General features: G+C 47.2%; 1 protein-coding gene across 2 annotated transcripts in view; it reads right to left on the bottom strand.

Annotated features, from left to right (window-relative positions):
* Inpp5d (inositol polyphosphate-5-phosphatase D) overlaps positions 1–27933 on the bottom strand; it is a 100717-nt gene that overhangs the window by 26302 nt on the left and 46482 nt on the right. For both annotated transcript variants that reach the window (XM_021644613.2, XM_021644615.2), the window contains exons 3-10: positions 26454–26604; positions 24048–24219; positions 22216–22356; positions 16734–16821; positions 11317–11397; positions 11124–11195; positions 9671–9794; positions 1622–1728 (exon numbers count right to left, since the gene is read on the bottom strand). In XM_021644613.2, coding sequence (XP_021500288.1) covers positions 1622–1728; positions 9671–9794; positions 11124–11195; positions 11317–11397; positions 16734–16821; positions 22216–22356; positions 24048–24219; positions 26454–26604 — 936 coding nt within the window. The remainder of the gene's footprint in view (positions 1–1621; positions 1729–9670; positions 9795–11123; positions 11196–11316; positions 11398–16733; positions 16822–22215; positions 22357–24047; positions 24220–26453; positions 26605–27933) is intronic.

Genomic DNA, 27933 nt, shown 5'->3' with positions numbered 1-27933 from the left:
CCAGCCTGCGCTATATAGCGAGCACCATGAGTTCAAGGCCAGCCTGTGCTATATAGCGAGCATCATGAGTTCAAGGCAGGCCTGTGTTATATAGTGAGTACCAGGCCAGACAGGGCTACACTGCAAAATTGTGTCTCACAGAAGCCCAAACCAAAGCAATCCATAAAAACAAACAAACAAAACCTGGAAGGGGATAGTTCAGAGTCAGTTACTAGTGAGCGCTGTTTTTATTTTAAACTTTTGCCGTGGAGCTGAGCTCCGTCCTCGGGACTCATGTGGTAGATAAAACCGCCTCCTACAAGCTTTCCTCTGACCCCGCACATGCACCGTGGCACATGCATGGCCATCCCCAAATAAATAAATCCAATTTTTTAAATAAAGAAAATTTGATAAAACTAAGCAAAGGCAAAAGTCCATATTAAGAAAAGAGCCCCTTACTCTCTTACACTTATTTTTCCTATGTTCACAGTGGGGTATGAAGCTGACTTGCCTGTTAGTCAAGAGGGCTGTTGTCAATGGGGCAGCTGGCTTCAAAAGAGATCACACAAAATTTCAAACAGCACCAATAGGAAAGGCGGGATGCCTGATGTCCCTGGTTTACAAAGCCAGCAATTTTGGTTCACCCTCATCATTGCAAGTCTCACAATTGCCCACCTCAAAGACACCAGGTCATCAAGACATAACAATGGCTTCTTTATTGAAACCTGTCTTTAGGTGGGGATGGCTCAAGAGTCAGTGTCACAACTCTTTTGAGCTTGCAGCAATGGGACAGAAATGATTAGTTTTGGATCTATGCGCCAGAGGCCCAGATCTTTGTGCAGCTATGTGACCTCTCTCTGCTTCCTATCATCCATCTGCGCTCTCTCACCACACCCTCATAATCAGTCCCAGGACAAGCGAAAGCAGATGCCTTGGGAACTTGGTGGGGTCATCTCTGTGGCACTGTACTGGGAGTCCTCCCTTAGCTTGTCTCCAGCATCTGAGATGCAGGCTCAGCCACACATGCCCCATCTGCTATGTGCCCCATCTGCTCTGCCATCGTTTTCACTGCCTCACATGAACTACACTGATGAGCACGGACAGCCAGGCCTCTGTGGGGGATTCGGCCCATTTGGGGTGACTTCTGAGGTGAGAAATCAAAGGACAGAGAACCCACCTCTGGCTGGGATCTGGCACATCCGAGGGTTTTCTCATGGCCCATAGTGCCTGTCCCTCTGTCAGCCAATGGTGGTGCTGTCATCTTCCATCCCCAGAGCGGGGCAGAGTTTAAAAAACAGAAGTCTTCCCAGGGAAGTGCTGATCAGGACTCAGATTTAAATCCAGAGCTGACCCAAAGGGCTCCTAAATCTAGCCAAGAGACACTGCTAATAAAGGGCTCCTGGCCAGCGCAGCACTGGGCCTGATTCAAGGATTGCCTTCTTGTACCTGGGACAGTGGAACTAAAGTTCAGCGAGTCTCAGCTGGCCCAGAGCCTGAGCCTTACCACCTAAGCTCAGCTTCCCGGTGTGAAAGGAGTGCTGCTCTAGAGCCCGGGGAGCTAATGGCCACAGCCCCCGGCACATCACGGTTTTCAAGACACGCGTCCCTTCTTGCCCCACATTAGACATCTGTTGTCACTTACTTTAGAGTCAGCAAAAACATATTCCTTCCTCAGGATTTTTTCCTTCTCCGTTTCCACCAAAATCACCAGCTTGTTCAGAAACTTCTGGGACTTGATGAGCTGCAGGACTTGAGAAAAACAGAAGTTCACTGACTCAACGCACCTGTTCCTTCAAATGCTGGTCCAAAGTCCACTGCACTCCAGGCACCCAGGTCTCAGCCTGCCCCTCACACCTCACATACCTGGGCTGAGCCCCAGGGAGCCATTCTCGAGAAGTGTGGCGCCCAGCTAGAGTTAGCTGTTACACACACACAGTGTTCCTGTGCTCTTTTTATCTTTCTCCCTCCATGCCACTTTGATGCCCCATCTCCTTTCTGTTTTGCCTAATTTGTGAAAAATTCATGTAAAATATGTAGGTTTTCATTTTTTAAATAGAAAATTGAGGGGCTGGGGAGGTGGCTCAGCAGTCAGAAACACATACTACTCTTTCACAGGGCCTGTGTGTGTTTCTTAGTACCCGCTTTAGGCAGCTCATAGCCACCTGTAATTGCAGCTCCAGGGAGATGTGCCTCCTCTTGTCCCTTGGGACACCTGCTCTCTCACACACAGACACATACACACAAAGATAAAATTTTAAGTGGATGAAATCACTCCATAAGATTTTCTATTGTTGTTGCTAATAGTATGCTTCTATCCCACCTCCCTGCAACGTCCTGCCCCCTGAAGGCAAGTAATTTTAAGTTTCCTAATGAACTCTTTTGAACTTTATTCCATATTTCTTAAAAAAAAAAACAAAAAACAAACAAACAATAACAACAACAAAAAAACTGGCTTCTTGTTTCCCGAGGTTTCATTTGAAAATATTTTACAGGGTTGGGAGATGGCTCAGTGAATAAAATCACCTGCCTTAGTGACCCAAACTCTAATCTTCAGAATGCTAAGAAAAATCTGGATTCAGTAGCATGCATCTGTGATTCCTGTGTTACTATAGGGAGACAAGAGGTAGAGACAGAATCACCTGTGTATGTGTGTGTCTGACAGGGTTTCTCTGGGTAGCTTTGGCTGTCCTGGAACTTTCTCTGGACACCAGGCTGGCCTCGAACTCACAGAGATCAGCCCACCTCTGCCTTCTGAGCGCTGGGATTAAAGGCATATGCTACCACATGCCTTACCATCATATTTTTGCTAGAAAAACAACTCAATGCTTACATCACCATGACTATGGCAAGGCTCCTAACTGACTAGTCCTGGTTGTTCTTTTCCTACACAAATTAAAACGTGTTTTCTTGAGTTGGGCTCATGAACCCCCTGCCTTAGCTGAGGAGCTATTGGCTGCTGGTTGCTAGGGGAGAGAAAGTCATGAGCCCACAGGCAGCACAAAATAGACTCAGTGAGAGGACATGAAGTTGGGAAGAGAGGAGGTAGGGGGGTGAGTCTGAGAGGAGTTAGGGGTGAATATTGTCAAAATCCATTTCAATTGTGTATGAAAATTTTCAAGGAATAAAAATATTATGCTAAACTTTTCCTGGGTTATTAACTGTTCTTTTTTGAGGGTCACACTGCATGCTGACCCTGTGCTATGTGCTTTCCTTGATTCAAACTCTCCTCCCAATTTGAAACTCTCTTTGGTGATGTGAATAGATTTGGCCCCCGTAGACTCATGTGTTTAAATGCTTGGCTCATGGGGAGTGGCACCATTAGGAGGCATGGCCTTGTTGGAGAAAGTTGTGTCACTGTGGAGGTGGGCTTTGAGGTCTCCTATGCTCAGGCTCTGCCCAGTGTGGATCCAGTCCCCTTCTGCTGCCTGTGGACCAAGATGTATAACTCTGGACTCCTCCAGCACCATGTCTGCCTGCATGATGACATGCTTCCTGCCATGATGGTAATGGACTGAACCTCTGAAACTGTAAGCCAGTTTCATGAAAATCCAATTAAATGTTTTCCTTTAGAAGAGTTGCCTTGGTCATGGTGTCTCTTCACAGAATTAAAACCCTGACTAAGACACAAGTTGGTGCCAGACACTGGGGTATCTCTGTGATAGGCCTGGGCTTGTTTTGGGGAGGGCTGTAGAAGGACGTTGGAACTTTGGGCTAGAAGAGCCCTGAGTGTTAAGAGCTCAGTGGGAAGTTCTTAGGAGCTTGAAAGGTAATGTTGAGAGCAGAGCAGAAGATGGAGATCTGGCTTGCGAAATTTCAAAGGTTAGATTGAAGACCCTAGCTGGGCAGTTGCTATTTTGACTTAAGATTCTGTGGTTCGGTGACTTTGAGGCCTGATGAAAACCTTCCTTTTTCAACACCTGGGAATCTACTTCTTTGTCCCTCTTGTTGGACCTTCTCTCTCACATTCCATGTCTTCCCTTTTCTTTGTTTACACCTCCATTTTGGCACAGTAACATCTCTAGTAGCTTTTCAAGAATTATTTTTTAAAAACTGTTTGACTTTTAAATTAGCATATGTTAACATATCTATTCATGATAACATCTTCATTCATGCATATGTTGTACTTTGGTACAACAGTTACTCTTTGTTGTCCTGGCTCTTTCCCATCTTAGTCCTTTTTTTTCCTAATAGTCCTCTCCCTCTCCATGCCTCTCCTCTTTCTCTCCCTCACTCCCTCATCCCTAGGTCCATCCATTTCCTTGTAAACAGCATCTCGTTCTTTATGGCTAAGTAATACTCATTCCATCATGTAAAGGAACATTTTCTCCATTCATTGATGGGCCCTTGGCTGTCACAAATCTCGCTATACGATAAACACGGGTGTTCCGATATCACTATGATATTAACCCCTTGTTAGTTGTATGGCTGGCAAAGACTTTCCCCATCCACAGGCTGTCTGAGTGTATTCTTAATGATGGCAGTGGGAAAGCTTCTAGACTCTAAGCATGGGGTCCTAGGCTGAGCCCTGTGGGAATCCCTAATGTATTCTGGATTCTACCTTACTCCGGAGGTTCAATAGCCTTTCCTTAGAAGCCGGTGCTGAAAGGCTGTGAACGGCTGGAGGTGCCTTCTCTGTCGTGCTGAGCACTTGGGACATTCCCAGCGTGCACACCTGTGCTGGTGAAGCGCTTTTCTGGATTCTTGATGAGCTCTTCTCGTTCCTTCTTTTCTTTTCCTCTGAACTATTGGTATATCAGTTTGGAGAAGCTTGCTGTGTATGGGGATGCACGTCAAGCGCCTGAGCGAGGAAGATCACCGTCAGGCCAAGTCTACCGCCTTCCGAGTGCGTCCCTCGAATTTACCTTTTTACCCTTTGGCTGTTTTTATTCTGTGTTTGGCATTCCCGGGAGCTTACACATGACAGACAAGCACCTGATAACAGGGATGTGTTTCCAGCCCTTTACATTTTCTTATTTTAAAAATCTTTTTATTTCTTTTTTAATTTTCGGAACAAGACTGTATAAAGCTGAGGCTGGCTTGAATTCCTGATCCCCCATCCTTTGACTCTCATGCAGAGTTGTTCTTCCTTTTTCTTTCCTCTTTCTGTTAATTTAAAAGTATTTTAATTAAGAAAAAAAAATTTTTTTGAGACAGGGTCTCTTTATGTAGTCCTGACTGTCCTTGAACTCTCTATGTGGACTAGCCTATCCTCAAACTCACAGAGATCCCCTGCCTCTGCCTCTCAAAAGCATGGATGAAAGGCATGTACACACTCCTGAATTTAATTAAATTTTTTATGTTGTGTATGCAAGTATTTTGCCTGCATCTATCTGTGCACCAAATGCACGCAAAGCCAGAGGAGGCCAGAGGAGGCCAGAGGAGGGCATTTGATCCCCCAGACCTGGGTTTATAGAGGGTTGAGAGCTGCCGTGTCTGTGCTGGAACCAAACCTGGGTCTCCTGAAAGAACAGCTGGTGCTCTTAGCTGCTGAGCCATCTCTCCAACTTCTGTGTTCTTATTTCATAGCCCATTCTCTCTGTTTTTAAAAATCTCTATAACTCCTCTCTGTCATTTGTTTGTCTTTTCATTCATTTTTCATCTTGTTGTTCCCTTCTTCCTTCACTGGTGCAAACTCAGAAGAATAAAGCTATGGAGCTAACCACAACACCAAATCTTGAGCTGTTTCTAATTTAAGACAGGTTTCACAAAGAAGCCACCATTGCATTTTTGTAATCTAAAGAGGAACAATGGAGATTTGCAATTATGGGGTTGAATTGTGAAATTTCTGGCTTTTATGGGTCTGAAATAGTCAGTGTTGGTCTTTTTATATGACACAAGATGGAATGTTGTGTACCCTGACTTACAGGGTGGGCTGGGGAGACTCAGATACAAGACAGCATGCATCTCTTGTAGAGGATACAAGTTTGGTTGTCAGCACAAGCAGCTTACAACCATAACTCCAGCTCTAGAGTCGTCTGGGTATGCGGGCAGGAATGCGCATGTGCGCACATACATACACATGCACACATGCACACGCACACACAAATTTATGAAAAGGAAAGTGCAAATTTCCCAGGTATTGTGATTACAGAGATGTACCACAACGCTCAGCTCGCACTACTATTTCTCATTTATTTATTTGTTTGTTTGTTTGTTTGTTTGCTTATTATTTTTGTTTTAGAGGCAGGGTCTTATTATGCAGCCCTGGCTGGCTTGGGGCTTACCATGTAAATCACATTGTCTTTGAGCACACAGAGACCCTCCTGCTCTGTCTTCTAAGTGCTGGGAATAAAAGGCTGTACTGCCATTTGGCAGCCTAGCACCTTTTAAAAGCATCTGGGAGGCTATCTAGCAACATATAGTTTTATTTAACATTTGCTTATTTGTATTTTCTGTTTTCTTAAAGCCAATGAGATGTAGATTATGTATCAAATATGCAGATGGTGTCAGGAGGATCAGGAGTTCAAGATCAACCTTAGTTACACAATGAATTCAAAACTAGTTTGTGAAACATAAGTTTTTGTCTCAAACAAACAAACAAAACCCAAAAATACCCCAACTAACCAAATAAAACAAAACACCCACCGAAAGGAAGCTTCTCTTTCTCTTTTCCCCCCTCTCAACATTTTCCTCTTATTTATTTTAATGGTCAGAGGAAAGTGTACATGTCCATCCTGGCACAGATGAGGCTCTGAAGCACGGGGTCCACTGTGGCATGGGCAGTAAATCACATAGCTGTCATGGTGGCCAGAGCACCCAGCACTGAACCCTAGCTCTCAGCCCTCCTCAGGGGTCAGTGTGTCCCAGTTAGCTCTCACCAGTGACCCTGCTGCAACACATCTCTTGACCTCCTCCTCTCCCTGCACAAGTGGCATGCACTTTTCTAAGCCAACTGCTTCCGGCACGGCCTGCTTGCTCAGACCATCTGTCTTTCCCCAACTGCACACAGCAAGGCGGAGCCCAGCCCTGGAGCAGTGAGCTTAACTCTACAATTACCTCGCAGCTTGTTGCTCCAGTGGCCAGAGGCTTCTTTCCTGATTCATCTCCCTATCCTCCACCCCCATTCCATTCTGTCCTCTTAGCAACGTGGGAAGGATAATTGTACCGGTGATACCACAGTAGCCAATTGCACCAAATACTCTCTCCATGCCAGGCACCATATATTTTGATATTCATCCTTTTAAGCCATGCAGCAAAATGCAGCTGAGGACTGGAGAGAGGACACCAAGTCACAATGGCTGAGCTGGGAACCCAGTTCTGGACTTCTAGCACCTACTGTGCTATTTACTGATAGAACTGATAACCAGTACCCTAAACATAGCACCTTGACAGGAGAGAAGGGGAGACAGAAAGGACTGTCTTCCTGTAAGCTGGTGATAAAAACCCTCCTGTGATGAGTGTGTTATCCATATCTGGAGAGTAGACATCCTAATGCCAAGGGCAAACAAGGCCAAGAGGAATCTGAACTTACTGGGCTGGCCAAGCTCCTCCTGCTGCCCTGAACTTAACTCCCAGCCCCTCTGTGAGGTCGCTCTCCAGCTCCCCACTCTTCCCAGACCTGGAAAGAGGACCACTACCTATCCAGACCTCTTCCCAACACTCTGCTTAGCCATCCTCCTCTTGGTCCTGGTTTCCCTGTGAGGGCTTCCACATCACATGAGACTTACATGTGATCGATCTACTCTCTTTTCTCTTGGTGTCTGTCCTGGCTTCTGCCAAGAATTCAAAATGCAAGAGGGAAAAAAGAGACCGTTTCCTCGCTAGCACTATCTTGGCTCTTCTCTGGCTGTATCCTACCTCTGCTCAAGGCCAGCGTCCAGGCGGAGCTCCAGAGAGGAGGTGCAGAATCAATAGGCCCCTTCCTAGCTCCTGTCTGGTCATTCTCCCAGTCAACCCAGAGCAGTGAGGAGATGTGCAAATTGTTCTCATAAGCATGAATTCAGAGCTTCTCATGCAATCTTCACGTACCATCCATTGTCATCATTCCCATTTTACAGACTGGAGTCACAGAGAAGCTAGGCCACTAGGCTAATGTGGTACAGCTGTCAGGAGCTAAAACCTGGATTTGAAGGTGGGTTGTCATGTTGTGGTGATGAACATTCACCCAACTGATACACTCAGAACCACCTGTGGCAGTAACTCCATAGCACCAAGGTCTACCCTGAAACTTCCTTGCTTGGAGTTTTTCCGAAGTCCTCTTCATGAAATGCTTATCTTGCTCAGGAGGCTAGATCTTCTTCAAGCACCTGTGTCACTCTACCCTCTCTGGTGTTTGCCCTCTCTGGAAGACTCTTCCCTCAGGCCCCTGTCCAACTGGTTGCTTCACAACCCCAGGTCTTAGCTCACAAGCTCATTGCTTACAATGGCCAGCCTCCTCTGTCTGCTCCCCTAAACCATCCCCTCTTCCCAGAGGACCTCTACCTATCATGCTGTTCTGTTTTCTTCAAAGCTTTCCAGGAGCTGAAACCACCATATTGATAGATTTATATGGGTATTTATTCACCCTCAATGCACCAGAATGCAAATTGCATGTGGGCCGGGACCATGTGAGTTGCTTTCTGCTCTGGATGCTGCTCTGCCCACAGCAGCTTCTCCACCAGCTGTTGTGGGGCTCACTCCCACTGTGAACAAATGCTCGACAGTGCAATGCACAGAGCTGCTGTGGCTAAGCAGTACTCATGAGAACAGCTGGTCTCAGAGAAGCTGGGTGCCGGGCTGTACCCCATGTTGTTCAGCCAGTCTTTCTCCTCCCTGACAACTAGCAACTGAGGCTCGGAGAGATAGGTCAAGGTCCCCCAGCTGCTAAGTGACAGAACTTGGATATACAGAGCCTTCATATACTTCAGTTCCACAGTTAGTAAGTTGCTCGGGTGCCAACCCGGCAGCTCTGCTAGCCATCCCATCAGTTTAGGGCCCGTCCCAGTATGCTGAGGTAACTGCACGCTTGTAGAAAAGAGAAGAACAGTCACACAGACAGACATGACATCATCATGTACATACACAGGAATGCTATGGGACAGTTGTGACAAGTAATTTATAATCTCATATCCAGGGGGTGGTGGCAAAGTGTGCAGGGGAGGCCCCTGAGGGGTGTCCTTGTAGCAGGAAAGGAATTCCATAGCCAGGGAGATGCTCAGGGAACACCCAGGGACAGGGACCACCCTCAAAAAAGGGCAGGACTAGCTTTTTCTGACAGTCACTGAGGTGGTTTGGATGAGACTGGTTCCCATAGGCTCATATATCTGAATGTGTGGTTCCCAGTTGGTGGATCTGTTTAGGAAGGATTAGGAGGTGTGGTTTTGTCGGAGTGGTGTGGCAGTGAGGAGTGGGCTTTGTGGTTTCAAACGTCCACAGCATTTCTAGTTAGTTCTCCCTCTGTCTGATACCTGTGAGTCAAGATATAGGCTCTTAGGTACTGATCCAGTGCCATGCTTGCCTGCCTGCTGCCGTGTTCCCCATTGTGATGGTCCTGTGGGTCTGTGAGCCCCACAGCCAACGTTTTATTTTATAAGCTGTCTTGGTCATGGCATTTTGTCACAGCAATAGAAAAGTTACTGGTCATCTGTTAAGAACTCCCAATAACTGTGCAATAAACCTTAAAAAACAGATTACAAAAAAAAAAAAAAAGAACTCCCACAGGGAACCAGAACATAGAGTGTGTTGCAGGGTTGGGGTGGCATGGGTGGCTTACTTTTTTTGTGGCTGTAGAACTTGTCCTCAGAACCATCCTTAGACTTCTTAATGATCAGTTTTCCGGACTCAACATCCACTTTGAGATGCATTTTCTGAGGGATGCCCAGGGACTCTGACTTCACCTTCAGAGTGTAAGAAATGCAATCAGTGACTGGGCTTTGATGATGCCAACTCTGATCAACTTCTCTACAAGGCTGGGGAACCCTGGATCAGTGTCCTGTGCGGGGTTATCTGCCTGTTATCTGTAGGCCTTCCCAACCCCGGCCCGACAACACCCCTGTATTCCATGGCATGCCTGAGAAATGGCTCCCACTGAAGCTGAGCCCAGCTCACCCATTGTGCAACCCAGCTGTTCCACCAACAGATCTGGTGGAGGAAACAGATGAACTGCTGGGAAATGGCTCATCCACTCATTAGTTTGACAACATTTATTAATCTGATGTGTCATCTACTTCTGGAAAGAATCTTAGCAATAGATTCACACTCTGGGGCCTTGTTACAACCACTAATTGAACATCTACTGGTAATAATTAGGAAGAAGACGCTTGCCTGGGCATGCTCAGAAAGTGAAAGTCTAAACTGGGTACGGTGGCACTTTAGGTGGAGGCAAAAGGAGGCTATGTGAGACTCTATCTCAAAAACGACAACAACAAAGGACAGGAGTGACAGAGGAGTCAGGCAAGATGGTTTTGAGGGTATAAGGAGCCTGCCACCAAGCCTGGTGACCCGTATCAATTCTTGGGACCCACACAGTGGCAGAAGAGAACCTGTTCTTGCAAGTTGTCCTCTCCCTCCTCTCCCCCCACTCCCACACTGAATAAATAAATGTCAAATTAAACAACCACAAGGTGATAGGAAGAAAATGGAAATCTATCATTGTGGGATTGCCTTCAGGCAGTGGGTTATCTCATGAAGGTGGGACCAGGCTGGGCTGGAAGCATCAGAGTCATGGGGGCCCATTAAGAAACACAACAACCAAACCAAACCAAACCAAACCAAACCAAACCAAACCAAACCAAACCAAACCAAACCAAACCAAAGCGCCTTTCTGTTTTTGTCTCAATCTAAGCCAGTCATTTTTAAGGAAATCCTAAGAACTGTTTTCTCTAACTGCCCTTCCCTCCCACACTATCTTACAGGCAGTTTGTGGCTCTCAGTTCAATGTCCCTCCTCCTTCCCATTTTAAGGAAGACAAAGTTTACACCACTTTGGAGTAATGAGGAGTTCTTTCTTTGCAGCCTCCCCATGAAGGGGACTTCACTGAGGCATTTAGGCAGCAATTCCAATCTTTACCTACTTCCCCGGCTACCTTGCTTCGTTGACTACTATTGCCTGCCATTGGGTTCCCCGTCTTTCTAGAGCCCATGTCAAAAGCCCCCTCTTCACAGGAACCAAAGTAGTCCCCAGTGGTAGATCTCCAGGTCAGCCTCCATGGCTCCAGAGTCACTTACCTCAAAGGTGACTGGGGGGATAAGGGAGCACCTGCTGGGGGACTCAGAGCCCTCGTACAGCAAAGCTTTGACCTGTGGACAGCAGGTATGAGTCAGAGCATCACAGGAATGCAGAACCTGGGACTCGGATACTCTTGGTGCAAAGAGGGGACCCCAGAGAAAGCAAGGGGTGCTATAGGACCCCCGCGAGTACCTTATCTTCAATGGAAGACAGTAGACTTGTCAGTTGGCTGAGTTTGGCCACCATGTTGATGGGACTGGCCTCACTGGGCACCTGGGAAGTGAACATGAGAACAAATGAGGTCTGGCTAAGGGTGGGCTGTCGGGGGGGGGTCACTGAACACTTCCCATGATGCTTCCCTTTCCACCTTCTACCTTCCAGTACCATTATCACCCCTGTCTGAAGACAAGGACACTATGGTATATATAAGCACCCCGAGTCCCTCATGGCCAAAAAATAGCTCTTCACTCCTTCTCCTCTAACTCTACCTCACCCACGGTGCTTCTCACCCCACCTACACAATCCTTAAAACTCTGGGGCCATCTTCGATCATCACCTTCCCTCCCTCTTATGTCGCCTGAGCTGCTGTTCTCATCCTGCTTCCAAAATATACTGATCCCCGCTGCTTAAACCCCCCACCGGCTGCTTCCACAGCAGGCAGAACCACATGCAAACTCGCAGCCTGGCTCCGAAGGTGCCACAAGCTCAGATGCTCCACTTGGAACCATCCTCCTCCTCACTTCTGAGCTGCCTTGAGCTACACTTGCTAGGGAATATCCAGAGGCTTGGATTTCATCTGGGAAGGGCATCTTGCCATCTAGAGCTCAGATCCCACCAAGAGCTCCTCTCTGACTACCGCAGCTCAGACGGCCACCTGGTTGTCTCTGTCAATTCACCCTGCTGTGGTCTCTGTCAGTCACCGTGTGGTGAAGCTGTTACTTTCATTTGTGAGTTTGGTGTGATTTCCCCTGATAGAAATATGGGCTCCATGAGGACTGAGACCAAGTATTTTAAAACTGGTGTCTGGACAATAAAGATGCTTAAGAGACCTGTTTAGTGAACAGTGGGGCTCAGAAGCCTATGGTTACTTATCTAAAAACAAATAGCTAGTAAACGGCCAAACCAGACTGGGACTGATACCTGTGTATGCTGGGCCTGATTCCAGGCATATATTTATAGAACGGACATTTGCAAGGCTGAAACATGAGCTACGTGAGGTCCTAAGCAATGAAAAAAGAAAAACCAAAACAATGCTAGATTCTGAAGTATCTCTCTCTCTCTCTTTTCTTTTTAATTTAAGATTTCTTTATTATTCATACAGTATTCTGCCTGCCTGCATGTGGGCCTGTAGGCCAGAAGAGGGCACCATATCTCATTATAGATGGTTATAAGCCACCATGTGGTTGCTGGGAATTGAACTCAGGACCTTTGTAAGAAAGGCCAATGCTCTTAACCTCTGAGCTATCTTTCAGTCCTGAAATATCTATCTTACTGTGGACATCCTTCCCTGCTGGAGAGGTGGAGTTAACAAGGTACTATGCCTGCCTACAGAATGATGAACAAACAAGCTGCATGTATGACTAACTTGAACACTAGCTCTTCACCACAGTCCTTGCTCATGTTATCAGCAAGGATACACTGGCTTTTGCTTTACTTTTTTTTTTTTTTTTTTTACACTGTTTGTTCGAGATAGGGTCTGGAGGCACAGCGCAGGCAGGCCTTCAGCATTTTAAGCATCGTATAAGTTGGGCTTATAGGCCTGTACCATCACTCTTGGCTTTGGCTACACTTTTAAAAGGTTTCTCAGGCCTGACCCAGGGCACATGCTATCCCTTTGGTGAGCAACTATTTTGACTGTTGTATTTTTCACCTCTCCTGCAGTGCTCCTCCTCAAGGAAAAGGGTGCTATGGTGGTAAGAGTAAGTTGCCCTGTCAATATGCCAGACGTACTGGGCATATCTGCATCTTCCCTCACTGTGCTGGATAGGACATTATTGCATGGACACGGAAATGAAGAGTCAGTGGGGATGAGACGCTGACCTCAGGCATGGTGCAGGTCTTGTTTCTGCTACCCCCTATATCAGGTCGCCCCACTGGGTGCTCTGAAGGCCTATCAAGATAGACATTCTTGGGGGTAACAGATAGCTCAGTGGTTAAGAGTACTTTCCACTCTTCCAGCGGACCTGAGTTCAGTTCTCATCACCTACACTGGACAGCTTGCAACTGCCTGTACCTTCAGTTTCTGGGGACCCAGTACCTTCTTATGGGTTCGGGGGACATCTGAATATATCACAGAGGGGGGGGGAGAAAAAAAGGAGGGAGGGGGGAGAGAGAGAGAGAGAGAGAGAAAGCAAAGATAGCTGGGAATGGTGGCACACGCCTTTAATCCCAGCACTGGGAAGCAGAGGCAGTTAGATTTCTGTGAGTTAAAAAAGAGACATTTAAAACAAAGATATTCTCTGCCTTGTGGGGGCGGAGTTAGGAGTGAGACCCAGATTCCACCACTGGTAGAGGTTGCCACCCTCTACCTTTTGCTACTCTGTTGTGCTTCCAACTACAAACACAGGTGGCCCCATGCTGCCCCCTGGATTTACCCTGGCCACTGCAGGCTCAGCTCTGGAGACCCTCATCTCTCATCTCATCTACTGCAAAAGATTTTGGGTGTGGTCTTCGGTTCAAGCTACTTAAAATACCGGTGTCTGGCAGCACCCATTTTGCCTAGATTTTTACTTTCTTAGAAATTAACCTATCCTTCGCTTCAAAGACAGCGGAGAGTCAGTCCCCCACCTCTGAAGAATATTTTTAGTTGTATAAACAGAACACAAATACATTTTCCCTGTGAAATCTTTGTGGGAGACCAAAATAGGCAGTCTCAAAATATTCTTCTCTGGCATATTTCAAGATGGCTATTCACAGCCATTGTAGACAGGAACAGCTCTGAAAAGCTGTCCTTTTGTAAAACAGATTAGAGCTGGTTCCATTAGTACAGTCAAAGGTGATGGAGATGACGGTTCCTGCCTGCCCTCTTCTCCTCAGCCTTGTCTGTCACTAGGGAAGCTCATGTGCACAGCTTGTCAGGGCATTTGGAGCAGGAGAGACCCCTCACCTATTTTTTTTTTTTTTTAATCAGAGTTTTGCTATGTTGTCCATACTGGCCTAGAACTTCTGGGCTCAAGTAATCCTTCAGCCCTCAGTCTTGTGAAGAACGAGGACTACAGTAGATATTTATTTCCTTACACAGCTCACCTATAATCAAGGCTGCTATGAAGATAACCTGTCTTTCCAGGAAATTTCCTTCCTCATGTCTGGCACGCTGAGAGTGGCCGTGTAGCTCTTGGAAGCATGAGGAAGGAAAGTTGCCATCACAAGGGCTTTCTCAGAGCTCCGCATTTTTGTGACACTTCCATTTACGCGCACAACCCACCGTCAGCTTACTCCAGAGATTCAAGATCTTAAATCTTCAGAGTAATTTTAGCACCCCTGCAAACCCAAGCTCCTCAGCGGGCTATTTCTCCCCAGTCCCACTGGCCATGCGGTGGTGATCAGCAAGCACGCTTTGGGTTGACATCCTCCTGGCTCCATTTCTGCCTGCAAGCGTGTACCCTCGTCCTTGCTCACATGGCTTTGCAATATGCTCTCTCCCCGCAGCAAGTGAGAATGCCGGGAGCTCACGTCACAGCAGCTTCTGCACCCTAGACAGGATTCTGCCTTACCTTGGCGTGCCACATTTGGCCATATTTCGCCATCCATCTGATTTCCTGCCTTCATTTTCAGGGACATGGTGTCAGTAGCTACACTCAGTGATGCCTGTCAGTGCCCCATGTGATCCCTAAGACAGCTTCCCACACAGGGGACCATTTGAAGGATGCAGTCAGCTATCCTTTTTCTTTTTCTCTTTTTTCTTTTTATTCTTCTTTCATATAATATATCCTGACTGCAATTTCCCTTCCCTCCACTCCTTCCAGTTCCCCCTCACCTCACCTCTCCTCTCCCCTATTCAGAAAAGAGCAGCCAACTTTCCTACACAGCTCATCTGCCCTTCAAAAAACCTGCTTCTCCAGCGGGGGCGGGGGCAGGGGGGGGCTGTCAGTGCCTTTGTTACTCCCAGAGTCAGAATTACCTGCTTTGGTCAATGTTTCTCCTATCCAATTAGAAAGAGAAAGTTGCTGAAATGCACTTCTTGGTTTTCCAGGTGGCGGATGAACGTCTTTCCTTGGGTATATGGTCTGTTTCCTACCGACTGTCAGTGAGCAGCCTGATTTATAGCCTCCCTCCCCCAGAGACTAGGGTGAAGGGGTTGAAAGAAGGCTTAATTGATAATATTCCCGATATACAAACATGGGATCTTCAAAAGGTTTGGATCTTCAGCCTCCAGGAAAAAATTTGGCCTTGGTGGCAGGCATCTGGAACTCCAGCACTGGATGTGGAAGTGGGGTGGGGATGGAATGAGGACTTAATCCTTAAAGCTTATTGGCTGGCCAGCCAACTTGAACCTAGCTCCGGGTTCAGTGAGAGATGCTAACTCAAAAGATAAGGTAGAGGGTCGGTAAGATCATGTGTGCACGCATGCACACATACAGTAAATAAAATATAACAAAAAGGATAAGGTGGAGAGCAATTAGGGAAGACACCTGACATTGACCTCCGGCTTTCACATACAAGTACATGTGCACACACATATATTCATATACATGTTCCGGCACATACACATTCATCACTCCCCGCCCCCGCCCCTCCCACACGATGTAAGCCAGTGTTTGCATATAGCACCTTGGAGGCTACGGGGGTGAGCTGGAGGCTGATTTCCCCAAATCAGCAATATATACACAGCAATAGCCCAGGGCTAACTTTATCTATTTGATCGCTCTTCCTCATATTTGCAGCAAGTAATGTTTGTGTTTTCGGAGACGTTGCCCTTTCTGACCCCTAGACCATGTTGTTCTATTTCATGTTCTCCTTTGTTGTTGTCATTTTTCTTGAGACAGGGTTTCTCTGTATAGTCCTGGAACTTGCTTTGTAAAACAGTCTAGACTTGAATTCACAAAGATCCATCTGCCTCTGCCTTCCAAGTACTGGGATCAAAGGCCTGTGCCACCACACGCTGGCTGCATAGCCTCATTTTTCGCAATGCTATAATATAAGGATCTGCATTGATTTCAAGTTTACTTGATCAAGTCTGCTTGATTTTAAGTTTACTGAGGGCATTAAAAAACATAGATAGATCTATGCTTTATTTGACCCTCATCTCCTGCCCAGCTGTGAGCAGCTATGGAGGAAGGGCACTGGCATCTTACAGTCCCTGGGGTTAAATGAAGAGCCTTGTTTTCCTTTCCTTTCAGTTTCTGAGGAGAAATGGTAGGAACGGCCATGCTGGCCTCCTCGTCCAACATCTGGCAGTCTGTCTGATGGGTGTACTGCCTGAGGTCAGAAGCTGATGCCAGGAAGTGCCTTTACCGGGGATTCCACCCCCTCGGTCACCCTTCACCCTGACATTTACATTAGACTAGCAAACGGGCAGGCAGAGCTTCCATCAGCCTTCAGAGTCCCTGGGTGCTAGCTAACTCTGCCCTCTCCCCGGTAGAGCAATTGCATGGTTCCAAACCCCTTACCTGAGGTCGCGGGCGAAGGCCTGGGGAGAGCTGCTGATCAAACAACCTCTGCAGGGACTCCAGGGATGGGAGGGTCCTGATGACTTCCCTGGGAACAAAGGATCAAGGTAAAGCTCAGGAATTAGTGGGAACTAGAAGCACTCAAGACAGCATGGGTCCTAGCTGCAGACAGGTCACACCCCTGTGACAAATCCTTTAACCCTTCCCTGAAGGGCATGCCCGGGCAAAGTCGGCTCACCATCCTAGTCCACCCTCCCACCAGACCCTCACCCACCCTTTCAGTCTGTGTCAGACAGGAGCAGAACCTATGTAGCCTGTAGATTCTGTTTCCAATCTGGAAACACAAAGTAACTTTAAAAATCACTTAGGAACATGCTTCTCAACCTTTAGTGTTTGAAAGAGTCTCTCTCTCTCTCACACACACACACACACACTCAATTAAAATGCAAATGTCTGGGCTTCACCACAATTTGGTTTGGAAAGCCAATTTTTTTGTGCATTTGCTTACCTATTTATGCATGTGTGTGTGTGTATGTGTGTGTGCGATGTGTTAGCATACAGGTGTGTGCATGTATGTGTGTGCATATGCATGTAGGGGCTTGAGGTTGACTTTAGGAGTCTCTCTCCAGCACACTCCTCTGTATGTTAAGGAGGTGGCGTATGTTGATGAGCCCAGAGCTGGCCAGTTCAGCTAGTCTTGTCCAGCCAGCTTGCTTCAGGGAGTCCCCGTCTCCAGGGACACCGTCTTTGTTTCCGGCCTTCCGGCGGCATTCACACAGTATCCCAGGTGAGCCATCACACCCATCCAGCCTTTGCTAACTGGGGATCTGAACTCTGGTCCTTAGGCTTAGGCAGCAAGAAATTTTATTCATGGAGCCATCTCCCCAGCCTCCAGAAAAGCACATTTTAACACTAAATGGACTCAGCAGATTGCATTTATATATTTATATGTATGTATATATGTATGTGTGTGCACGCATGTAGCAATAATAAAGAACATGAGACAGGATTTGAGTAAGTGGAGTGAGTGACAGGATTTGAGGGAAGGTGGAGGGAGGATTGGGAGGGAAAATGATGTAAATACAGTAAATATGAAATTCTTTTTAAAATGATAAAGAAAGTTGGGTGCAGTGGTGCCCGCCTTTAATCCCAGCACCCAGGAGGCAGAGGCAGGTGGACCTCTGAGTTCCAGGAGCAGGCAGGACTACACAGAGAAACCTTGTCTTGGGGTGGTGGGGGAACAAATAAATAATTTAACTTTGGGGTGCTGGGTGGGGTTCCCTGAGTTCAGATTCAGATCTCCAGGCAGCTAAAGGGTATCACCTCTGTTGATTGTTCCTCCCTCTTTCTGTTATTGTCACAGCCTTTAAATCATAGTGGGAAATTTTAAATTTGAATTTTCACTCAGTATTTTATAAAAAAAAAAACAAAAAAAACCCAAAAAACTAAACCAAACCTGTCCACGTTTTTACATGTTTAACATTCTAAAGTTTTCAAAATAAGCTGCAAAGTGATGTTCCCAAATCGCGGTCTAGAAGTTTGGGTCACTTTGAGATCTTGTTATTATAAACCGTGTCCTAACCAGTGTTCATACAGCCTTTCTTTTCTGATCTCAGGTAACAAGATTGGGAGAACAGGGACTGTGGCTCTATTTCAACATTAACAACCCTGTGACAGCACTGGTAGCCAGGCTACTGGTTCAACATCCTGACTGCCTGTTCTGGTGCTTTTCCCGATTTCTTGTTCTTCCTCTCTCCTTTTCCTCTTCTGACCCTCCCCCAGGGCCTCATGTAATCCAGGCCAGCTACAGTGTAGCTGTGGATGACCTTGAACCTCTGTTGATTCTCCCTTCATCTGCCAAGTGCTAGGATTCTAGGTTTATGGGGACACACATGGTCTGAATGGCATTAGGAACTGAACTCAAGGCTTTGTGGTGCTATGCATGAACTCCAGCACTGGGTTTTCTCTCTTTTTTAGTGTCCACAATAAAGTCATGTATTAGGACTCATGCCCAGGGTCCTGAGTGGGCTGCTATATTAATTTCTAATGTCTTTTAAAGTATTTTTCTGTGGTTGATTTCTATTGCATTTCTCTTTAAACAAACCACCTCCTTCACCAACTTTCTGTTGGGAATTTGTCATTTTCATATGCTGCTGAAGAGTTTACTTATTGCTCTGTTCTTTTATTTAATCTAGGCACCGCACTTTTTGCATTATTACATTATTTTCATTCTAGATGGATTAGACAGCATTAGAAGGTGACTTATAATTTTTATTCCCCTATTATCTTTTCTCTAGCAATTCCTCCTAAAGTATTGTTGGAGACTTATCATTAACATTTACTAGGGAGCAATTATTTGCTCATTAAGTTTCTCTGTGCGTGTGTGGGGGTGTAGGCACGTGAGTGTACAGTTCACCTGCGCCTGTGTGAGGGAGTCCAGAGGAAGAGGTCATGTGCCCTGCTTCCTCTTTGTCTTATTCCCCTGAGACAGGGTTTTCCATTGAACTTGAAGGAAGACTGGTAGCCAGCCCCAGCGATCCTCCTGTCTGTCTGCTATAGTGTTGGGGTGATGAGTGAGTTTTTTAAGCTGGGTATAACGGTCCATGCTTATAAACTAAGCCTTGTGGTAACTAAGGGGTCACAAAGGGGTCTTCCATCATCAGTAATCTAAGTCACTATTCTATGCTAAAGGCTCAAAGGCACAGGCAGTGCGTCTGGTAAATGTGACAAATCATTTCTTTGACAAATAGTCAGATTAACCTGCCGGTCATTTATTCCAGTGAGAGGGGAGAGGGGTCAAGTCAGGATGTATGAAGACCCTATCTCAAAAAGAAGGTAGAAAAGCAAGTTTTAAAAATTAGGCAAAAGTGGCTGGAGGGATGACTCAGCAGTTAAGAGCTGGCCGCTGTCTCAGTGGTCAACGTTCAACTCTGAATACTGCTTGGAGTGGTTCCCGGTGGTCTATCACTCTAGCTCCCTCTTCTGGTCTCCATTGGTACATGCATGCACACGGTACAGGTGCAGATAAGGCGGCATACGCGCATACACAGAAATAAAAATAAATTTAAAAATAAAAATAATGTAGAAATAAAATTTTGACATCTGTGTAGATGACTCATTTATTTTTAAAAACATTTTTTAATTTTTTAAAACATTTCTGTCTACGAGTGTATTGTACTATGTGTATGACTCGTGTCCGCTGAGCTCAGAAGAGGACACCAGATGTCCTGGGGCGAGAGTTACGGCAGTTCTGAGCCTCCATGCGGGTGCTGGGAGCCCGACTGCAAGAGCGCGGCTCAGAGGAGACCCTCGGCCAGAGCTTGCTGGAAGGTAAGGGAGCACACGAACTAGCGAGAACACCTCTCCTGTGAATCAAGGCACTTTTCAGCCTTGGTTTGGATGGACTACACCTGCAGGGATGGCGGGGGGCGTGGGGAGCTGTTTGTTTCATCTCTCAGTTTAACCAAGTCTCCGTGCCTCGCCACCACCTGCTCGAGAAAAGTGAAGAAATGTTAAGAACATTCCAGTCTCCATGAACAACTTGAAGTTGATTATTCAGTAACAATAGAGATGGAAGGTGTTTTATTTTTATTATTATTATTATTTTTTTACACTGGTGTAATGTGCCAGAGCAGCAGGCATATCAGGGAAGCTGCTGTCACCACAGTGATGGGGCGAGGCAGGTTCTGGGTAACTCAAGAGTTGTGGGGAGTTATGGAAGGGTCTGGACATTGTCTAGCAAGGATGCAGCAAAGATCAGGACCTGTGTCTGGGCAGAAATAACAGCTTGTTATGAGCTGTCACAAAATGATATGTATTTTTTTTAAAGGAAAAGGCCATTTTGTGTGTATTTTCCCCTAGTGACAAATGATTTGTAACAACGGAACAAAATCTACCATTTGAGACCTATAAAAATGACAGCCCTGAGTCCAGCTGGGTTGAGAAAGACAGTTCACTGGAATAAATGACCGGCAGGTTAATCTGACTATTTGTCAAAGAAATGATTTGTCACATTTACCAGACGCACTGCCTGTGCCTTTGAGCCTTTAGCATAGAATAGTGACTTAGATTACTGATGATGGAAGACCCCTTTGTGAATATTAACCATGCTGAGATCGGTACAGCACCAGAGAGCTGGAAACTGCTGAGGTAAACCAGAGCAGGAACTAGGACAGGCCGGCTGCAAGCTCTCACCTTAGGAAACATCTCCGGCCCTTTGTGAGGGGTTTGCTTTGGCTACTTCTGATGGCTTTCTGGTGTTACCCTCTCATACCAAGGTATAAGCTTTTAAGTCATTCCTTGCTAATTCCTCACACTGCAGACCAACCTGACTTTTGCTCTCCTAACAATAAAAGCATAGTTATGAGGTTTTGTTTGCTTGTTTGTAAGACAGGGTCTTTCTGTCCTGGAACTCATTATATAGACCAGGTTGGCCTTAAACTCACAGAGATATGTTGGCCTCTGCCTCCCAAATTCTGGGATTAAAGGCATGCTCCACTATGCCAGGCTCCACCAAAGCATGTTTATGTTTGTAGTTTATTTCAAGGTTAACGTAATTCAAAATCTACAATCAAAAGACTTTTAAAAAGTCACAAGTTTTACCAATTGGTCAGTCATTCAATAACTTCAGTATTTAAATGCTGCCGTCACCAGAAGACTTGAGCCCTTACCACCCACATACAAAATGACTTTCATTTCTTTCCTGCCAGTGCTTTGTGTTGGTTGGATGTGGAGGCTGTAGCAAGGGGGGAGAGTGGCAACAAAGCTAAAGGGCTTGAACTGCTGAGAGGGCTCAGCAGGTGAAAGTGCTCCCGGGCCAGTGTGATAGCCTGAGCGCAGTCCCTGGCTCCCATGTAAAGGCAGAGGGAGAGAACCCACTCTACAACGCTGTCTTCTATCCTTCACACAGACACCACAGCACATGAATGCCCCCCATGGCATATGAGTGTCCCCCCACTCTTTCTTTACACACACACATGCATACATGTACATACGTATACAAATTAAAAAAACAACATATTTATAAAGACCAGGTCCCTAGCAAATGCAAAGGCAGTGTTCTCCACCTTTCTTTATGGAGAAACTGCCTGTAATTAACTTGAGTTAAAAACAAACAAGATGAGACAAAACGGGATAGGAACGCTTACTTAGCATGTACGAGGCCCTGCATCATTCCCCCCCAGAAAAAAACACCCCCAAACCCAACAAAGAACAAACAAATAAGCATCTTTCCCAGCCCAGTTAGAGTTCAGATTTGAGAACAAGGGCTTCAAACAAACATGGCACTTTCCAGACTCTGCCGCTGTCCAATTACTGTGAGCACAGCAGAGGCGCTGGGCAGAGAGAACACAGGGTCACTCTAATGAGCACCTTCTCTTGCTGTGGCCGTCCGCCTGGGGGAGGGAGCATAGGTTTGCCGTTCTCCAAGGGCTCCGATTACCCATGAAGCTCCCCCCACCCGTCCGTCGGGGGCCTCCATTACCCATGGAGTTCCTTGCAGAGCAGTGAAGTCAGCTTCTTCAGGTGAGGAAGGTTGCCGGAGCCTGTTTTCACAAAGTCAGAATCCAGGACTAGCTGAGTGCTCAGATAATCCTGGATGGCTTTCAGGTGCTCTTCTGGGAGCCTGAAAAACAACAGGGAAGTGAAAGCCTAGTTCACCTTGTCCAGCCACAGCGCTGGAACTAACTGAGGATTCCCAGCTCTGGTTAAGACGTTTTTGGGAGATCCTTGGGCCTGTGTGAAGAAGCTGGAGTCCCCATTGGGTAGACTCCAGAGGCAGAGGAGTAGATCACAGATTTATTTATTTACTTATTTTTTTGAGACAGGGTTTCTCTTTGTAGCCCTGGCTGTCCTGGACTCACTCTGGAAATCAGATCAGGCTGGCCTCGAACTCAACAGATATCTACCTGGTTTTTTTTTGTTTTTGTTTTTGTTTTTTTAAATTTATTTTTATTTTTATTTTAAGAGACAGCCCCAGAAACATATGGAGGGGCCAGTTCTCTATCTCCTCAGTTCATACAAGGGCTGGAAGGGCAATCTATTCTAGAGATAAGAAGTAGGTCTGATTGTCATGCCAAGTCCAAATTCACAGTCAAACGTGACCCAGAGCACTATAGTATAGAGGGGTGGAGTCACCCTGGGCCTCTATTGGAAAGTCAATATACTATTAATTTAGTTTTTTTTTGGGGGGGGAATTGGGGGTTGAGGGTGGGATAGAGTTTGCCTGTGCAGCCCAGGCTGGCTTTGAACTCTTGACCCTCAGCCTCTTTAGTGCTGGCGCTATAGGTTTAAGACCACATCCAGCTGGGTTCCCGAGTGCTGGAAATGTGGACGCATACCACCCTGCCTGGACTCTCTGTGTGATTAGGGCAGGGAATGGGAGACCAGGCAGTGGATGTTCAGGTGGCCTGACCCTGCACCCCTCCCCCAGCCCCTGACCCTGCACCCCTCCCCCAGCCCCTGATATGGTCTAGTTTCTTCAACTTAAAAAGTGATGGGGCCAAAGGTCAGGTGTTTGTGTCTGCATGTTTCCAACTCTGGGACTTGAGTCAGGCTACACTAGCTGACCACCACCATCACATGTCCCCAGGGACCATGCACTCCCTGGGCCCCAGCTTTTAGGGGCCAGCCTTTCCCCCAGCACTGCATGGAGCTCCTCTGTGAGTCTGTGGCACCACCCTGGAGCCCCACAGGAGCGGTGTGAGAGAGTGTGTAGACAGTCATGACGGATTTCCTGGGGGTCAGGGCTTCTGTTTCTCAGGCTAGGGTGTGGCTGTGGAACGGAGAGGTCCCCCTGCGGCTGGTAGGATGCACGGCAACAGGCAGGGGCAGCCTTGCAAAGTGATTTCCTGTGAGAAATACACTGGGCACTCGGGTGACCGTGGGTGTGGAGGTGCCGTCTGACCACAGAAGGGCAGTGGCCTTCTAAACAAAGAGCAATTTTACACTCACAGGGCAGAAAGACCTAAAAAAACGATACATGTAAAAAACACCCCAAAACTTTAAAAGTAAGCAAGAAAAGGAGAAGAGACATTTCCCTCACAAAGATAATGATGAAGTGTTAGTACACAAGGAGAAAAATCTCACAAGAAAAGTATGAAGATCCTGATAGAAAAACGAGCCAGGGACAAAAATGAGTTGGGGCCCAGGAGATAGCCCTGACTGAAAAAACAGACTCTGGCTTTCAAGTTTGCTACAGGTAAGACGAACGAGAAGGTTTGCTGCTCCCTGCGCCTGGGCCTGTGCATGCCTGGGTACATGCTGGGTTTTAGGCACAGGCCAGCTTCCCAGGGGAACCTCTAGGCAGAGACTCACCCACTGGTGTCCATGCTCTGCAGCCTCTGAAACAGCGTCTCCGAGAGACTCGGCCGGGTGACCTCAGGGGCTCGGGGGTTCTCTATTGGAAGAGGAGGGTCCTTGGCCTCGCAGGGCCCGGCGGACACGGGAATGTTTCTGGGAGGCAGCTCCGGGGGCGACATGACAGGTTCTAACGGGAACAGCAGGAACAAATGCCATCGGTGAGGACACTGTCTATACAGCCCCTAGAGGTCCAGGCTACCAAGTCCAGGTCCCCTCTGTCCCTTTGTTTCTACTCCTCCTCCCTATATCCGTGCTCACCAATAGGGAGCCTCTTGAGCCAGACCTGGGGCTTCTAGCTGTGGTCTGTCCCTACCATGTTGCTCAGAGAAGACCTTCTGGGGTCAGTTGTCCCTGAGAAGCATGGGGACAATTGCTGGGTGTGGACAGATGAGTCGGTAGGTCAGCAAGATGCTTGGCTCTCCGGGACTACAAAGTACAGCCAGGACTTAGGGGCAGGAAATCAAACCCATCCCAACTCCTCGCTCTCTCAGTCGCTCTCTCTTCCTCATTTCTCTCTCCATTCCCTTCAGCCTCAGGCCTCCTTTCCCTCTTCTAGACCCTCAGAAAGAAATTTAGGAAGAAAGGGGTCCTCTCACTCAGATACTCCAAATAATCAAACAGCTTGCCAGTGGTCTGAGAGACTGAGACCCCTGGCCACTCCTTTCAAATTTCCTTCATGGGCACAAAGTCAAGGTGACTGAGACATTTAGGTGCAGGACTTCCTGCCCAAGCCCCTCCTGACCCCCAGTGGCCACCCTGGCTCCCAGCCACAGCTCTGGCCAGGGGACAGGAACAAGGAGACCTTTCCTTCAGTGTATGTGCATGTCCTTCCTCTCTGGCGGTGGACAGTTTGGAGTCTGTTTTGGGCTCAGGAATGGCAGGCCCTAGAGAAGAGCCGAGACAAATCAGACACCTTAGCTCTGGGTCTTGTGCTGACTGGGAGCCTTGTTTGGGGAAGTGAAGTCATGGTCAGGAAATTGGGTTTCTCTATGGAGCCTTAATAGGAAGCATTGGGGGTTCGTTTCCAATAGCATGCCAGGGCAAGCGGAGAAAAAGCAGGGTGGCTCAAGGGAAGTGAGAATGGTGAAGCATGGAGGACATGCCTACAGGACAAGGTCAAGGCCTTGTGGCCTTCATGTGAGCGCTGGCCCCAGCTACACCACGCTAAAGGTCAGACAGAGGAGACATGGCAGTCCCCATCAGCAGGCTCAGTCAGGACTATGGTCGTTAGGACACATGCTTATCTTGGCCCTCCTCTACTGCTCCTTCAGGCTGGTGAGGCAGCTCTCCTGGAGGCCCTTTAACAGGCGGCTTGAGCTGAATAAGCAGGAAGCAGGTGACTCCAGGGAGGCAGAAGGTCAGAGCAGAGGGCAGGTGAGCCACAGCTAGCCCACAGTGGAAAAGGATGCCTAGGATGTGCCTGGCATGTCCTCACCAGGGACAGGTGGGCGCCGGGCCGGGACGTCAGCATTGCTGGTCTCATGTCTCCCTTAGGGAACTTGCCAGGAAACACTAAGCGACTCAGGAGCCAACCTGTGGGCTTCTGTCAGGCATGGGGCCTTTGAGATGAAAGAGGGTGTCCTGCTGCAGGCTTCGCTGCATAACTGGCTCCTCGTCCCTGTGCTGCCCTTTCTCAGCATATTCTTTACAGATGGTGGAGTCTCACCATGTAGCCCAGGCTAGCTCAAACTCGTGTTCTTCCTGCCTCAGGCCCCTAGATTTTGGAATTGCTGGTGGAATGTACCACAGTGACCATTTTTGCTGCCTTCAATGATGGTATTCGAGGAGGCATTTTCCATCCTCCCACTTAGGTACAAGGATCACCTTCATTGTTTTCACTATAGTGATGGCAGCTTCGTTTATGGCGTGTTTGCTGGGCTCATCTGATCCCGTGACGTCCTGAGAGATTAATATGTGCTACCGTTGTCTAGTCTCTTTAAAGGGAAGCCTGCGGTTCAGAGAGTTGAAGCCGCTCAAGGCCACAAAGGCAGCAAGCCAGAGAGCAGGAGGCCTGGTCCACACCTGACTTCAGAGTCCACATTCCCGGCCCATCATTACTGTGCTCTAGCAAGCCCCTCTAATCCAGTGCTTCTCCACCTTCTTAATGCTATAGCCCTCTAATACAGCTCCTCATGACGTGGTGACTACAACCACAGATTTATTTTGTTGCTACTTCATATCTGTAATTTTGCTACTGTTATGAATCATAATGTAAACACCTTATCTTTGGGATGTCTGATACTCGACCCTTGTGAAAGGACCCCCAAAGGGGTGCTCTACTGTATCAGCGCCTGTGGGACTAGACCGGCCGAATCCCGCTGGCACCTCCCCACCCTCACCACCCCCTTCTTCCCTTCCTACCAGTGTCCTCTTCAGGCTCCTCCGTGGCATCCTCCTCCTCCAGAGGCACGGGGTACTGCAGGTGGGTCACCAGCCCCATGTTTTCCTTCTTGTAAAACTCGATGAGCTGGTCTAGCTTCGCGAAGAACCTCATGGGGACCCCTTCGGATGCCTGAGGACAGAAGCCCCAGACAGAGCGCACTTTAACTAGAATGCCACCCGACCACAGAAGCCACCTGTAGCGGGAGTGAGGAGACCGAGGGTGACCACGCTCCTGAAAAAGCCTCGGGCTCCCCACCCACACCTCACACCCTGGAGCCAGTGGCCCCCAGGAGCTCTTTGCAAAGGTGCAAATGGGGGTATTTTTAAAACTATTTTTTTTACAATTTCCATCTGTTAAAAATTATTTTTATAAGTACTTCTCTATACAACATGGCATATATTTTTTTATTATATCCAAATTAGAAATTACAGCTTTTAAAAGAAATCACCTAGAATCCCAAAGGCTCAAGAGTTCTATTTTTAATAGTTTAGGTGTCTGTGTGGTGAACAGAGCTATTTTTGCTCCCCCCCACAAAGACCATTTCTAAAAATTATTTTTTATTTTTGGTGTTGAAGATTGACCTCAGTTCCTCACACATGCAAAGCACACACAGCCCTAACACCGGGGACACTCCCAGGCCCAGACGGTTTGTTTATTAATTACCTATTTTTATGATTGCGGGGATTGAACCTGGGGCTTTACACATGCTAAACAAGCGTCCTACCACTGCACTGCACCTCCTGCCTCTGCCTCCCGGGATTACAGATGTGTGTCACCACGCACGGTTGTTGCAAGGTCTTTTTAGCTTTATTTTGAGGCAGGGTCTCTCTAAGTTATCCAGACTGGGCTTGAAGTCACATCCCCTGGCTCATGCCTACCTGCCCCCAAAATGGGGGTTATGGACACATGCCACCACGCATGGGGTGTCTATTTATTTATTTAAGGCTTTTTGAAATGGTGTCTGGCTGTGTGGCCCAAGGTGACCTCAAACTTGTAACCATCCTCCTGCCTCAGATCCTGCCTCAAGTGCTTAAAATGACAAGCTTGTGCCACCACAGTTGACTACTATTTTTAAACATAGAAGAGCTCATTTTTGTAATATTTTAAGTTGTGTTTTAATTCTATTTTTGTTTGTTTATTTTTTGAGACTGGGTCTCATTATGTATTCCTGCCTGACCTGGAACTCACAGAGATTTGTCTGCTCCTGCCTCCTGAGTTCTGGGATTAAAGGTGTGCACTACCATGCCAGACTGAGTTACCTTTTTTTTTTAAAGATTAGAAGAATTCTTTTATGTGTATGATGTTTTGCCTCTGTTTACACATGTGCATGAGTGTTCACTGCCCACGGAGATCAGAAGAGGGCGTCAGATCCTTTGGGCTAGTTAGAGATCATTGTGAGCCACCATGGGAGTGCTGGGAACTGAAGTGCGGGTCCTCTGCAAGAGCAGCCAGAGTTCT

The sequence above is a fragment of the Meriones unguiculatus genome, chromosome 15, assembly GCF_030254825.1.
Source record: "Meriones unguiculatus strain TT.TT164.6M chromosome 15, Bangor_MerUng_6.1, whole genome shotgun sequence".
Taxonomy (NCBI): Eukaryota; Metazoa; Chordata; class Mammalia; order Rodentia; family Muridae; genus Meriones; species Meriones unguiculatus.
This window is presented reverse-complemented; position numbering and strand designations above follow the sequence as displayed.